Source organism: Zeus faber (assembly GCF_960531495.2).
Source record: "Zeus faber genome assembly, chromosome: 7".
Classification (NCBI taxonomy): domain Eukaryota; kingdom Metazoa; phylum Chordata; class Actinopteri; order Zeiformes; family Zeidae; genus Zeus; species Zeus faber.
The window spans coordinates 18,683,726-18,697,035 of NC_137203.1; the positions used below are offsets into that span (position 1 = coordinate 18,683,726).

The following is a 13,310-nucleotide window of genomic DNA, read 5'->3' on the forward strand; positions in this document are numbered from 1 at the left end:
CCAATAATGACAACAGCTTCCCATAAAACTGCAACAGCTACCAATTTGAAATCTGTTGTAACAGCTTCTTCTTCTTCTTCTTCTTCTTCTTCTTCTTCTTCTTCTTTCTTAACCACTGAGAAGCCAATCTATGTCAACTTAATAACAACAACAGCACGTACTGTTACATCAGGTCACACAAACTATTCATCTCCCTCATTAATTGACAAATCTACATCTATTCCATCCATTACGTTGATAGACGAAGAAAGTTTAGATCACCAAACTTCAGGGATATTCACCTCAATACCAACACTAATCACATTCGGAGAAGCCACAGGCGAAACTGAATCTTTTGTTTCAGTCACACCGGGGTCTGAGGAGCAGGCTACCTCACAAGAAGTCCCCATTATCCCCGATACAGAAAGCCCCATCACCTCCAAAACAACACAGTTTCCCACTTTTAGCATTGGGGAGGAAGAAATAAGTACAGGTGAGCACTCAACACAACATTTTTATCCGACCATAACACCTGATGGAGCTCTAACGTCAGTCAGTGATGACAGGATTCACATCACATCTATGTCTACCCCTGTTCCTTCTATTATTTACCATAGTGTAACAGACCAACAGGTTATGATCATTAGCCCCACAAACAGCCAAGCCAAGACTGACTTAACTGACCAGACCCCTACAATGGTCCTTCATGGGGCCAAACCATCAGCCACCACCACCATTATATTCACAGAAGAAGCCACAGATGAGGATGAGCTGTTCTCTACAGTCACAGACAGCATGAGAAAAGGCAGCTCAGAATCTCAGGTCCTTACGAAAGATGATACAATCATCGACGCTGACACTATTTCTATGGTTCCCTCCTCTCCATTTTATCCCACCATCCAAACCAAAGAAGTAGGGGGGGTGACAGCAGTTACCATGACCCCAATGCTGGAGGTGACTGATGGACCAGAAGGCTCAGGAAATGATACTATCATGCCTTCTCGTGTGGATTCTGATTCATCATCAGAATCCACTTCTTCTGAATACTCTCATTTGAGTTCAGAATCAACTAGCAGCCATACAGGGATCAAAATTGTAGTGACAGAAGCCAGTCTTCACTCTAGTAGTGAGTCATCTAGTACCGAGCCTTTAACATCTATAACACAAGCAAGCTCTGCTGCGACTTCAGCCAAACCAACTGCACAGCTGATGGAGAAGGATTTTTCAGGCGATGGCATGACTAAGGAGGACAGCAAGGCTACCACAGAGACCCCCTATACTTCCTCTATGTCTTATCAAACCTTCACTGAATCAACAGACAAAAGCGCATACACTCCAGCGTCCAGTGAAGAATATATGGTCAGCTTGGATTTTAACAACACATCCACAAGCTCATTAAGCGCACCCTTAAAACCAACGAGTGATGGCACAACTGCTATATTTACTGGAGAGCCTATTGCGGCACATGTAACAGTCTCATCAACCTCAAATAAAACTGCAACGGAAGAGACTGAACAGCCATTAACAAGTACTTTCTCTTCACTGAATACCACTGAGATGCAAACTCTTTCCTCCATCTCTGATGCAAGCCGGGAGAGTACCTCAACTTACCAAAGCAAAGAGTCTGTAGCAACACTCCATCCTGTTTATAGCACAGGAGAAACAGTAAGCACAGTACCAAGCTCTGTCTCTTCTCTTTACAGCACTGAAAAAACAACAATTTACTCTAAATCAGATACCACAAATGAGAATGGCTCGGGTGAGCAAGCCAAAGATATGCTCACTGAGGCTCAAACATCAAAAGGTGAAGAAACTGATCAATCGACTACAAAATCAATTTCATCAACAGCAGTGCCTTTTCATTATAACACTGAGGAAACAAAAACAGCTTCTTCACAGCAAATATTTTCATTTCAATCAACCACCACCACACCATCAAAGCCAGAGGTAAAAGTTGAATTTGTCACCACTTTTGTGCCAGCACTGGAAGTAGCATCATCTGCCGAGTCTTTCCAGCAGGCCAGATCCGAAATCACATTTACTCATTCCCCCTCAGACATTGCCTCGGAGGAAACTCAGGCAGCCACCACCATCTTTACGGTATCTGCTGAGAGGACAAGCCACCACTTAGACAGTGCTCTCTCCACTCTTGCTCCAGAGACTGAAGATTCTTCAACAACAAAGCAAGATTTGATGCATGCAGCATCAAGCCAGGCAACTGTAATTCAAGAAGTCAAAACTACTGGTGGAAGTAGCACAGAGAAATATACGCTAATCAAAGACACTTCCACACTGTCCCCCGTAACAGTTTCGGGAGAAAGTAAAACAGACAGTGAAAATGTCTTGACTCTGGATTCAACAGAGAGTGAGGAGATTTTTTTCACAAAAAGCACCTCTTTTTCCCCTTCAGCCATGAAATTGAGTTCCACCATAACATCCAGTGTATCCACAGAGAAGATTAAATTATCAACCACATTCATCCCCTCCATGTTTAGCACAGTGAAAACGGTGATGAACACAGCGTCCGCTGAATCGGCAATACCTGAAAGCCCTAAGTCTTCTGTAACTGCGGCTTCATCGCTCTACAGCACCGAGAAACCTACCACCGTCGCCGAAGAGCAGGAAACAAGCACATCACCTCCTGCAATCGATAAAGAGAGCTCACACACAGTTCACTCAGTACTCAGTTCCACCTCTACCCCAATGTCATCGCAATACACAGACGGAGAGGGTTCAAGTAGTGAGTTACCAGATAGGTTGTCTGCTAGTTCTGTTATCATTCAAGCTGTCTTGTCTGAATCCAGCACAGCCCAGACCCATCATATAATTTCTACCGCAACCCCACATCAAACCTCTACAATCTCAGAAGAAGAACGCTCAGAAGCTCAGACCAAAGCTACAGTCACCACAATCCCTCCGATGAACCTGTCTCCCAATCAGACCTCAGAACACAGCGAATCAACCTATCTTCCTCACTCGCCCGCCGTCACGGTAATTCCACCAGAGGCTGATGTTGTTGTCCAGTTTGTCACATCAGTTTCTCCTGTATCAGACCTAATAACCTCCCAGGAGTCATTTGAACAAGCTAGATCTGAGGTCAGCCTAACACACCGTCCCAACACTGACCTTGCTTCTGAGGATACATCAGTAATCACAACCAGTCCGACGCTGTCACTTGATCAGACCAGCCGGAGTACAGAGTCAACTGCCTTCCCTGTAGCTGTATCCTCTTTAGATGGTAATGGGACAGCTGAATCAACAACAGAACCTGTTTCAAGTGGTGCAGAAAATGCAGTTATTGAAAATGGACAAATTACTAGTTCCTCAGATCACAGTTCACCATCCACTACCCCAACCGATACAGACATATCAGTAGACTATGAAGCGCCAGACCTTTCCACAATTGAATCAATTCCAACATACATCCAAACAACCCCTAAACCTGAAGTAGCAGCTGTGTCCATCACAGCATCTGCTTCTCTGCCTCAAACATCTCAAAGCCAGTCTGTCAGCTCGGAGAGCATGAGCAATTCCGGAGAGATGGTGACAGCAAGCACCACAATAAGGCCAGAGAGTGACAAGGTGGAGGATATCACAATTGAGCTTTCGACTTCCACGAGTAGCTCGCCCTCTGTCCTCATTACTAAGGCCGATATTGAATCTTCAAGCTCAGAAGGTTCCTCAGGTGAGGTAGCGGCTACTGAGAAGCCAAGTGAGGACAAACCCTCCCTGCCTCCAGGTGAAATCCAGACTGTATTCAAGGTAGATGCACCCACAAGTTCACCGATGATCGAGCCTCCAGATACAAAAGAAGAGTCTACCGCTGTTGAAAGCTCCTCTGACAAAGTGACCGAGATGGAAACTGAGACGAAGAAAGCGACCCCGGCCGACACGCAAAGACAGCCGGGTTCCGTCGCATCGGTCGGTACCACTCCTTCATCTGTCCCTGAGGATGAGGATGAGGCAGTGGAGCGAGGCACAACAGTATTCACACCGCTCGTAAGTGGAGAACTGCCGCCCGGAGGAGGGGAGACCACCATCTCCGCTGAGACAGGACTGGACGTAGGCCACACTATTGTCGGAGAGACCGTCGAAATTCCAGGTTGGCTTCTTTAAATGTCTTTTTAATGGTATTCACTGACTATTATTTTATGAAGATTGAACGTCAAGGAAATAAGCCACAAGATTGTCTTAAATAATTTTCTGCCGTTGCCTGTATATTATATCCCGTTTTTTTGGTTTTTTTTGTTTGTTTCTCAAAAGGGGTCCACTCATGTACAGAAAACATTTGTTTGAATGGAGGCTCATGCTTGAAGAGTGGCACGATCCATACATGCAGCTGTGCTCCTGGTTACACTGGAGTCCACTGTGAGACAGGTATGTCAATAATGATTCCTCTAATTACCGTAACAGGCTGTAAAATACGTTATCAACGAATAGACCAGGACTTAATAACTATCCAAAGTCTAGAATCAAAAACTCCAATTGACAGATGCATGTCTTTTTTCTATTCAGATATTGACGAGTGCCAATCAATCCCGTGCCGTAATGGAGGAACGTGTGTTGATGGGCTGGCCTCCTTTACGTGTGTCTGCCTTCCCAGCTACGCTGGACTGTTTTGCGAAGAGGGTAAGTTCCATATCACTGTGATAAAATGAAACAGTAACATATCACTACTTCGTATGTCACAACCATTCCTTTAAACTAATGTAAATAAAATGTTTAATTCTAATGTTGAGATGACAATTCCAATGAATACCAAATGCTTTACATCTTGTTTTTTGTGTGAATTTTATGAAAAGTCAAGAAGAAGAAAATTTAGCTAAGCCCTTGAGACACAAACTGGACTGACTAGGCTCAGTATCAGTTATTTCGATAGAAGGAGATTCACCTCAGTAAAAGTTCGGTCTAGTTGTTACAGCAACTCTTTCACCAAACAGCAGGACTCTGTCTGATTTGTCTCCTAGGCAATAGGTGAGTCATAAATGCTGATTTTATCTCATCAGGACAATCACTTTTTACTGTCTCAGCGTAGCGCGGCCTGAAGGTAGTCGGGAGTGTTAATGGTCGGTTGACTGAGCAGGTTGCCTGGGGCCTGGGTTTCCAATAGCGCCAGACAGACAGTGCACATTCTACACAATAACTTCCACATTGCACAACCATTTTGTTATCAGGGCCAGCCCAGGTGTGGTAAATGCTCCAGGTGTGCTAGAGTTCAAATATCGTCACCTAAAAGAGAAAGTTGAGTTGAGGTCCTGTAGAAGCTCGTTAATACTTATAAATCTCATCTTTTTTTTTTTTTTTTTTTTACCTGAGCTGTCAGCATGCTGGGCATACAACATGGAGTATTTTTATGCCATTACATCTAGGACAGAGTTAGTCTGCAAGTGGAGTTCGAGTTCTCAACCTGCAATGCAACTCTTTATTCATTCTTAAATCGTTATGAAATGCTGCAATAACTCTGTCCTGTGGACGACCTGTAGGATGACGAGAGCACAGTTTTTGGTCACAAAGAACCACCACCAACCCCTCTCTGTGGAGAACTATTTATCATGTTTGGGTCTATAAATAGAATCTTGATGAATACCGTTATTGATGGCGATCATCAGAATAACTGCCACCTGCCTTTAAGGGTCTTTGCTGTTTTGGCAGCTTGCCATTTTACTTACTTCATCCCCATTGCCGCCCAGATTCACCCCGAACACATTCAACCCGAGGCTTCATCCATATTGGCCTAGTTGTCCTGACTCGTGTCCCCCACCCAAAATGTTATTAAAATCACTCAACGGTGAATCACACCCAGGAATTGTGTACCAAGACACAGCTGCCGACTTGGTCTTGCTGAGAAAGAGAGAGAGAGCGGGAGAGAGAGAGAGAGAGAGAGAGAGAGAGAGAGGGAGAGGAAGAGAGAGAGAAAGTGAGAGAGAGAGAGAGAGAGAGAGACAACCGAGATGTCTGTTTAGTCTGTGACTCACAGCTGGATTTAGGAGGAGAGTCTCGATAAAGAGAAATAAGGAAGCGCACACACACACACCCACACCCACAGACACACACACACACACACACACACACACACACACACACACACACATATACACACAAATACGCAAGAACATTATAAGCAATCGTTTTCAGAACCCCCCCAACATATTTCAACCTCAGGGCCGATCCGTCTATCCCAGCGACTAGTGTTAGCATGATAATGTAGGGATAGAATGTAGGGAACCAAGGGGCTTGGTGGAGAAGTGGTTGCCCGTGACAACAGCCATTCTTACAAGACAGCGGTCATCATTCAGAAATAACTGGCCGCTCATTACTACTATTGACCCAGTGAATCGCGTATCCCACGGAACCGTGTTAAAATACGTCATAACGGTTTCCTCTCCGCCTCTCCTACCTCTAACCAGATACGGAGATGTGTGACTACGGCTGGCATAAATTCCAGGGCCACTGCTACAGGTACTTTCCCCACCGGAGAAGCTGGGACACCGCAGAGAGAGACTGCCGCCTGCAGGGGGCGCACCTCGCCAGCATCGTCACCCACGAGGAGCAACAGTTTGTCAACCGTACGTTTGTCAAACTACGACTTTATTATATAAACATGTCTGTCGAATTAAGTTTAAATGAGCTCGATTCCAATCCCCCCCCCCCCCCCCCTCCCTCATTAAAAAAAGAATGTAAGTAGGCCCGGCGAAAGGAGATTCATGCGTAAAAAATGCTTTTGATGTTTCTGTATTTTTTTTTCCCTCTGACTCTCACGCACACGCTGAGTGCTTTTTCTGCCGCTGAAAAAAAGTCCAAATAAGGGCAAATGGAAACAGAGGGAGGTCAACCTGTTGTGCCTCACTCTGCTCCGTATCGCAGGTCTTGGCCAGGACTACCAGTGGATCGGCCTGAACGATAAGATGTACGACAGCGACTTCCGCTGGACCGACGGCAGCACCCTGGTAAAGAGACCGGACCCCTTTCCCGCACGCTTTTTTGAAATTTTTTTATCTTAACAAACATAGCACCGCGTCTCTGTAAATATTTGGAAGCGAAGCTGCCGATAGATAGGCTCGTGTGGGAGAGTCCCGCTTTGGCCGTTTTCACCGCGGCTTTCTCATGACGTACCCTCTCGTCTTCCCTACCCGCGCCCCGTCGCCCCCGTCGGGCAGAGTGAGCGTAGGATGGGCGGAAATGTCCGCCGATTCGCGGCTGCTGAGGCACATTCCAACGTCGTCACGAAACGGTGAAGGAAGGCCCCGGCGGCCCAGAGCCAGTGGCTTTATTCCGTTCGGCTCGCAAGCGGGAGCGTGTTTCTTTGTTTTTCGGTTTAGGGAGCAGAGCACCTCCCCCGCCCCTCCGCTACCTTGGAAAGTGGCTAATTACAATGTGCGTCCGTGTCGCACAGATTGATGTCCTCGCTTCAAAGACAACCCACCTCCAGCGGCAGATAAGGGGAAGCATGGGGGGAGGAGGTGACCTGCCTGGAGAGGGGTTGAAACGATAAGCGCCGTCCACCCCAACCCCCGCTCAGCTGAGAGATGGAGCAGGAGCGGAGGGGTGGAGGGGTGGTGAAGGGGAGGGTGTGAGTGACGCTGTCTGGGGGGGGGTGGTACGACAGGCGTGGACAGGTATTGTTTCTCGGCCCCCATCAGCCATCAGGAAGCTCAGCAGGCAGCCCCGCCACCTGGGGGGGCGAGTGGAGGAGGGGGAGGAGGGGGCCACCAGAACGACAGACACACAGATGGACAGCACCTGTTTATGGCTGCAGAAAGAGGGGGGAAAAACACAAAACAGCCCAGGGTGCCCGGGTGGGTGGTCACGCCGCCGTATCAATCCAAATAAATACAATTAATCCCTAAAAATCCGAGGCGGATTTCTGAAACGGTTCCAGTTATCCAAACAACATGAGAAAGGTCTCACGTTGGACTCTCCAGCTTCGCTGATGAAAACTGATTTGTTTCAAGGTTGTGAAACGGCTTCGCGGGGCTGCTGTGTGTTTGGGGGGGGAGGGTGGGGGAGGGGTGGGCGTGGTGGGGAGGGGTGGGCGTGGTGGGGGGGGGTAATCCGTTGGTTAGCTCTGAGCGAGCCAGGCAGGAAGCCGGTGTGTTTGCTAACCATAATAACAGGGTAGCGGAGCCCCCCAAGGCACGGCCGGGGGAGTCGAGGGTCACAGCTTTGAAGAGGTCGTTTGAACCTCCAACACGTTGAGAGACTGCAGGTATTATCAACGCGAGGGTGAATTCCTCCCACTGCCACAGCTGTGTGTACGTTATACTGTAGGGGCAAAAATTAGGGGCATCCGCACGTGCATACGTGTTGGTGTGTGTGTAACATTGTGGAAAGCATAATATAGAAGGAATGAAATGCCAGGGTAGCAGTATGTGGGATGTCACGTGTGTTCCCATCAGCTATGTAGAGAAACATATCTTAAAACAACCGTTTAGTCCGACTTAATTTCTATCGATGGAAATTTGGATCCGAGAGGCAAATTCACAAAAGGATGGCGTGGCTTTTGGGGACTGTTAAACCTACGCAAATAACACAAAAAGGAGCCGTGTAATTCTCAAAGCACCCGCAGAGGGTGAAATGCACCCCTAACTGCGTTGCCACGCAAATAGCGTCTCGGCGCGCCGATGCTATTTGCACATATTTGAATTTGGTCTTATTCATACATTTGACACAAAATCGGCCCCTTTCTATGCAAATGGGACCTAATTGCAAAAAATATGCAATGAGGTATGCTCCGCCCCCTTGCGCGATCAGAGCTTACCTGTCAACATTGGCATTTGAAAATAAGGGAAATTGTTGGGGAATCCCCCCCCCCCCCCCCCCCCCCCCCGGTGTTTCCAGTGATTTGTAAATAATATTTTGTAATTATTACTGTAATTATTATTACTGTCACGGCATCTGAAGTTAGTGATGCCTTTAATGCTTAAAAAGCAACTTGTTGAAATATTGAACTATTTATTGTACAAAAAGGCATCACAAACATTGACAAAAACAGCTCCAGAATTTCTGTTAAACTCAAAAGATATCAAAAAAACAACTAAAAGTTCAATGGAATAGCGATAAAATGAGAATTGGCATTGAACCACAGATGGCATTAAATGTCAGGACCATGGACAGCTCTGCTCAAGCCAATTTTTATACGAGAAAAAAATGAATGAAATTTAAGGTTATTATATACGGAAGAGTATTAGGACCACGCGGGGGAAGGCCTGGGCCACCACACGGATGAGTTTGGAGACCCTATAGCCCCCGGAGCCGGGCCACTGCACCCGAAAGGCTGCAATGTTTGGCCCGCACTGAAAAAATGTACTTTGTGGTAGAGTAAAATATATAAAATTAACCGTTATTTTTATTAATTAACTGTCAATTTCTACATTTTAATATTAAGATTCAATGAGAACTATAATTTCTTAAAAATATATATAGTAAATAGTAAATATATACACATTTTATTTATATATAAATGATCTGTGTGGGAAGAGTATGTTTTATTATATATTTACTCATACTGTTTAAATGTGTGTGTATATATATATATATATATATATATATATATATATTCACTGCACATTAACCTAAATAAACTAATTAATTTTTGTCCAAAAGTATTGCTTGTTTGAATTCGCACATCTCCGTGGATCGTGATCCACAATCAGATGCAAAACAAGGGCAAATTGCACTCAGCGGCAAAACTTCAAGGGCGTGTTTGTGCTGTCATATCATTAGCGCAATATCTTTTGTGGCTGGGACGTTGAGACGGGGCAGACCGCGAGCGCAATCGATACGCAATTCATGGCGCTTTTAGCAATTTGGCATTCTTTGCGAGTTCGCCCCTCGGTATAAACCAAGCCAAGCTGAAGTCACAGCAAGGTGAAATAGCATTTTGCTGCATTTGCGCCCTCTTGTGGACACCCTGACAGGACATTCGGACAAACTGCGGTGAGCTGTCGCTGAGGGGAAAACCTGCTCACATGGAGAGCAGTGCAGGATCTCTATTTTCAGGACCACTTCACTAACCCGCTGACCTTTGCCTCGTAGGTGGCTCTAGTTTGATATCACGCAGCTTTTCGGGTCTTCCAATTACACATGGAGGATAAACTTAGCACTTAAACCACGGGTGGCTCAGTGGAAATGTTTATATAGGTGCGATAATACAAATCCCTTTTCTGGAAATGTCTATCCAGACCCATTTAGGTCGCAAGACACTTTCCTGTCTCTCTCCCGAGTGGAATACAATTACTAAGCGATGTTCCGGAATCTGTGAAATCTGTGGAATCTTCTCTTCTCAGCAATATGAGAACTGGAGGCCCAACCAGCCAGACAGTTTCTTCTCCGCCGGCGAGGACTGCGTGGTGATGATCTGGCATGAGGACGGCCAGTGGAACGACGTGCCCTGCAACTACCACCTCACCTTCACCTGCAAGAAGGGAACAGGTAGACAGAGAGAGAGAGAGAGAGAGAGAGAGAGAGAGAGAGAGAGAGAGAGAAACAAACCATATTCCTCTCTTCTGCCTTTTCTGTCGTCCCTCGCTCCCCTTTCCTCAGTGGCATGCAGCCAGCCCCCTCTAGTGGAAAACGCCCGAACCTTCGGCAAGCAGCAAGAGCGTTACGAGATCAACTCTTTGGTGCGGTACCAGTGCCAGACGGGCTTCATCCAGAGGCACGTGCCCATCATCCGCTGCCGGGGCAACGGCCGGTGGGACATCCCCAAAATCGCCTGCATGAGCCGTGAGTGAACCCATGATGTTCCGCACGCAAGCCGATAGATTCACTCGTAAATTGACAGGTAGACGGATGAGAAGCAACATTTTAACCCTCATTCACTCTCCTGTGTCTCTCCCCCAGCGTCCAGCTACCAGAGAGCCTTCTCCAGGAGGCACCACCACGGCAGCCTCTACAGCATCAACAACTTCAAGCAGTGGCCCCAGGACGCCAGCCGCTTCCTCCACCACCGCTACCGGGGACGGAGGGACGTGACTGGACGCAAGCTGCGCAGGCAGTGAGCCGCTGACATAGAAAAAAAGATATATATATATATATATATAAAATGAACTCCACCCGACGGGAGCAAAAGGACCCTCGAGGAAAAAGGAAAGACAACAAGAGAAAGCTCATCAGAGACGCGTCTGAGGATCGTGTTGTTTTCTTGCATTGGCGAAGACAGAGGAGCCCGCGGTGCCTTCATAAAGACGTCGGTGATATCTTTGGAAAGGTGCCCGAGATGCCAAGATGGAGAAAATACTTTCAGCCGGCTACTGGAAAAACAAAAGAACATTCTTCTACTCTTTTTTTTTTTTTAACTTTTAACCAAATTGCGCATTCATGACAGAACGTGTGCTGCTTCCTCCTTCTTTGACAGACTGTGTTCCCACACATCACCACAAGTGTTCCGTATACGCAGAAACAAAAATTATAGCGCTTACGTCATGTAATGGAATAACGTTTTTGAGAAGTTCGAGCAGGACTTCGCACATCTTGATGATTATGAATGCATATCTACGGCAAAGACCTCTTTGCCCAGCGTTGTACTGTTGAAATATGGATGTGCCTTGGTTCCATACAAAGTCGTCTTCATCCTTCAAAATGTATTCATCCTCAGTGGAGGAAACAGACATATTCAGCAGTCAATGCCGTTTCAGTGTAATAAGATGCAGAACATGTTGCGCCCGATCCCTTTTTAAACTGCTGGAGACCTTTGCAATGGCAGCTTTGAAATGACCAAATCTTACCAATGTCGTTTATTCCCATTTCAATACGTTGAAATCACTCCCACCGATCTAAAGCCATAGTCATCACTAAGAACTAACAGAACTAAGAACTAAGAAAGGGAAGAGTGTGGCTGAAAACAAAATATATTTTTCTGATAATCTGTATTTTCTACACTTTAATGCACAAAACATACAATTTCCTACTATGTTTACAAAATATATATCCTACATATAATCGCAAATGGTTATTTGATGTGATAGTGATAACCCTATAGATAACGTTCCTTCCCTTTCCTTTGGCTCTATGTAACTCAACAGTGGAGAGAATGTATTTTGTGAAAGATATAAGACTTGAACCAGAGATGCATATAATTTATTTACAAGCTGCTCGTGATCCTTCACAGATAATACAGGATCCAGTCACCCGGCACAGCAATGAATAGTGTTACCACATCCCGAACGTGTGTGTAGCGGCAGACCATCCACAGCTTGTGTAAATGGGGTGTGGTGGAGATGAGAACTTACTAAGCACAACATTTAAAGCATTTCATTAAGGCCCTAAAGGACCAAAGAGGAACGAATGCCCCATCTGTTGCGATCAATGAATTATTGTTAGCAAAGACAGTGTGTGGTCTCCAGCGGTGTGTGTGTGTGTGTGCATGCATGCGTGCGTGCGTGCGTGCGTGCGTGCATGTGTGTGTGTGTGTGTGTGTGTGTGTGTGTGTGTGTGTGTGTGTTTGTGTTCGTTCCTACATTGAAGTGCACACAATATCATTTTTTTGTATTTATAGCATAAAAATTTTGTATTTTACAATGTGAATGTCTGGGATGTTTGTGAATGTATTTTAAAAAGCCGTCGAAGCTGTTCCTCTCTGCTATCCACCACGAAAGTAATAAAAGGAAACAAAAATATACATTTTATTTCAATGTTTGAATTTATTTTGTTTGCTCATCAAGATGAATCAATTGGTTAATCAAGTTGTGTCATGGTTTTATGACTGTGGGCAATGAGAGGACGAGACTGTGGTTGATATGATGTAGTATGGCCAGAATAGCAATAGGTGGCGCTGTCACACCAACGCTCCCGTTGGCTTTTCACTGCCGGGAGACATTTATTTTCCTTTTCACACTGACCAAAGAAAAGTTCAAAATACCCTCCCGAATCAGAGTGAAGGTTTTCGGTTTTAAAAATGTTTTGGTGGAAATATTCTCAGGGTTATGTAAAGAGTTTGTCTGAAATACTGCCTTACCGCTGAAGACTCATTTCACCACTGCCCCACTTTCGGGGTCCCAGGGCCCCTTGCACGCAGGCTCTTTTCAGGCAATACGTCTGGAAAAACGCAGTTGGAGCCCCGTTGCCCCAAATCCCTCTTTTTTTTGGACGGGGGACGGTGAGAAGTAATGAATGCCAGCGTTAAAATGCTGACGCAACAAAAGCGAAACAGTGGCAGTGCACTCATATTCTGCCTAAACGATTCTGATTTAGCGGCGTGGACATGACTCAGAAGTCATGACTCAAACGAAAACATTTGGCGGAAACACACCCACAGCACAACGAGAAAAGGCTCGAGGTAAACGCAGCGCGAGTAGCTCAAGTTGATGTGAGCAATGCGAGTTGAAGTGTTG

At 45.8% G+C, this 13,310-nt stretch overlaps 1 protein-coding gene across 1 annotated transcript; it reads left to right on the forward strand.

The window, feature by feature from the left end:
• Positions 1 to 561: 561 nt before the first annotated feature.
• LOC307232751 (uncharacterized protein) lies at positions 562 to 12,598 on the forward strand (the record flags this gene model as incomplete). The annotated part of the gene is made up of 8 exons (XM_080003896.1): positions 562 to 4,081; positions 4,243 to 4,356; positions 4,495 to 4,608; positions 6,387 to 6,545; positions 6,844 to 6,926; positions 10,266 to 10,410; positions 10,522 to 10,704; positions 10,822 to 12,598. 8 exons carry the CDS (start codon positions 562 to 564, stop codon positions 10,977 to 10,979), a joined length of 4,476 nt encoding a protein of 1,491 aa, XP_079860022.1. The 3' UTR covers positions 10,980 to 12,598.
• Between the last annotated feature and the right edge of the window lie 712 nt (positions 12,599 to 13,310).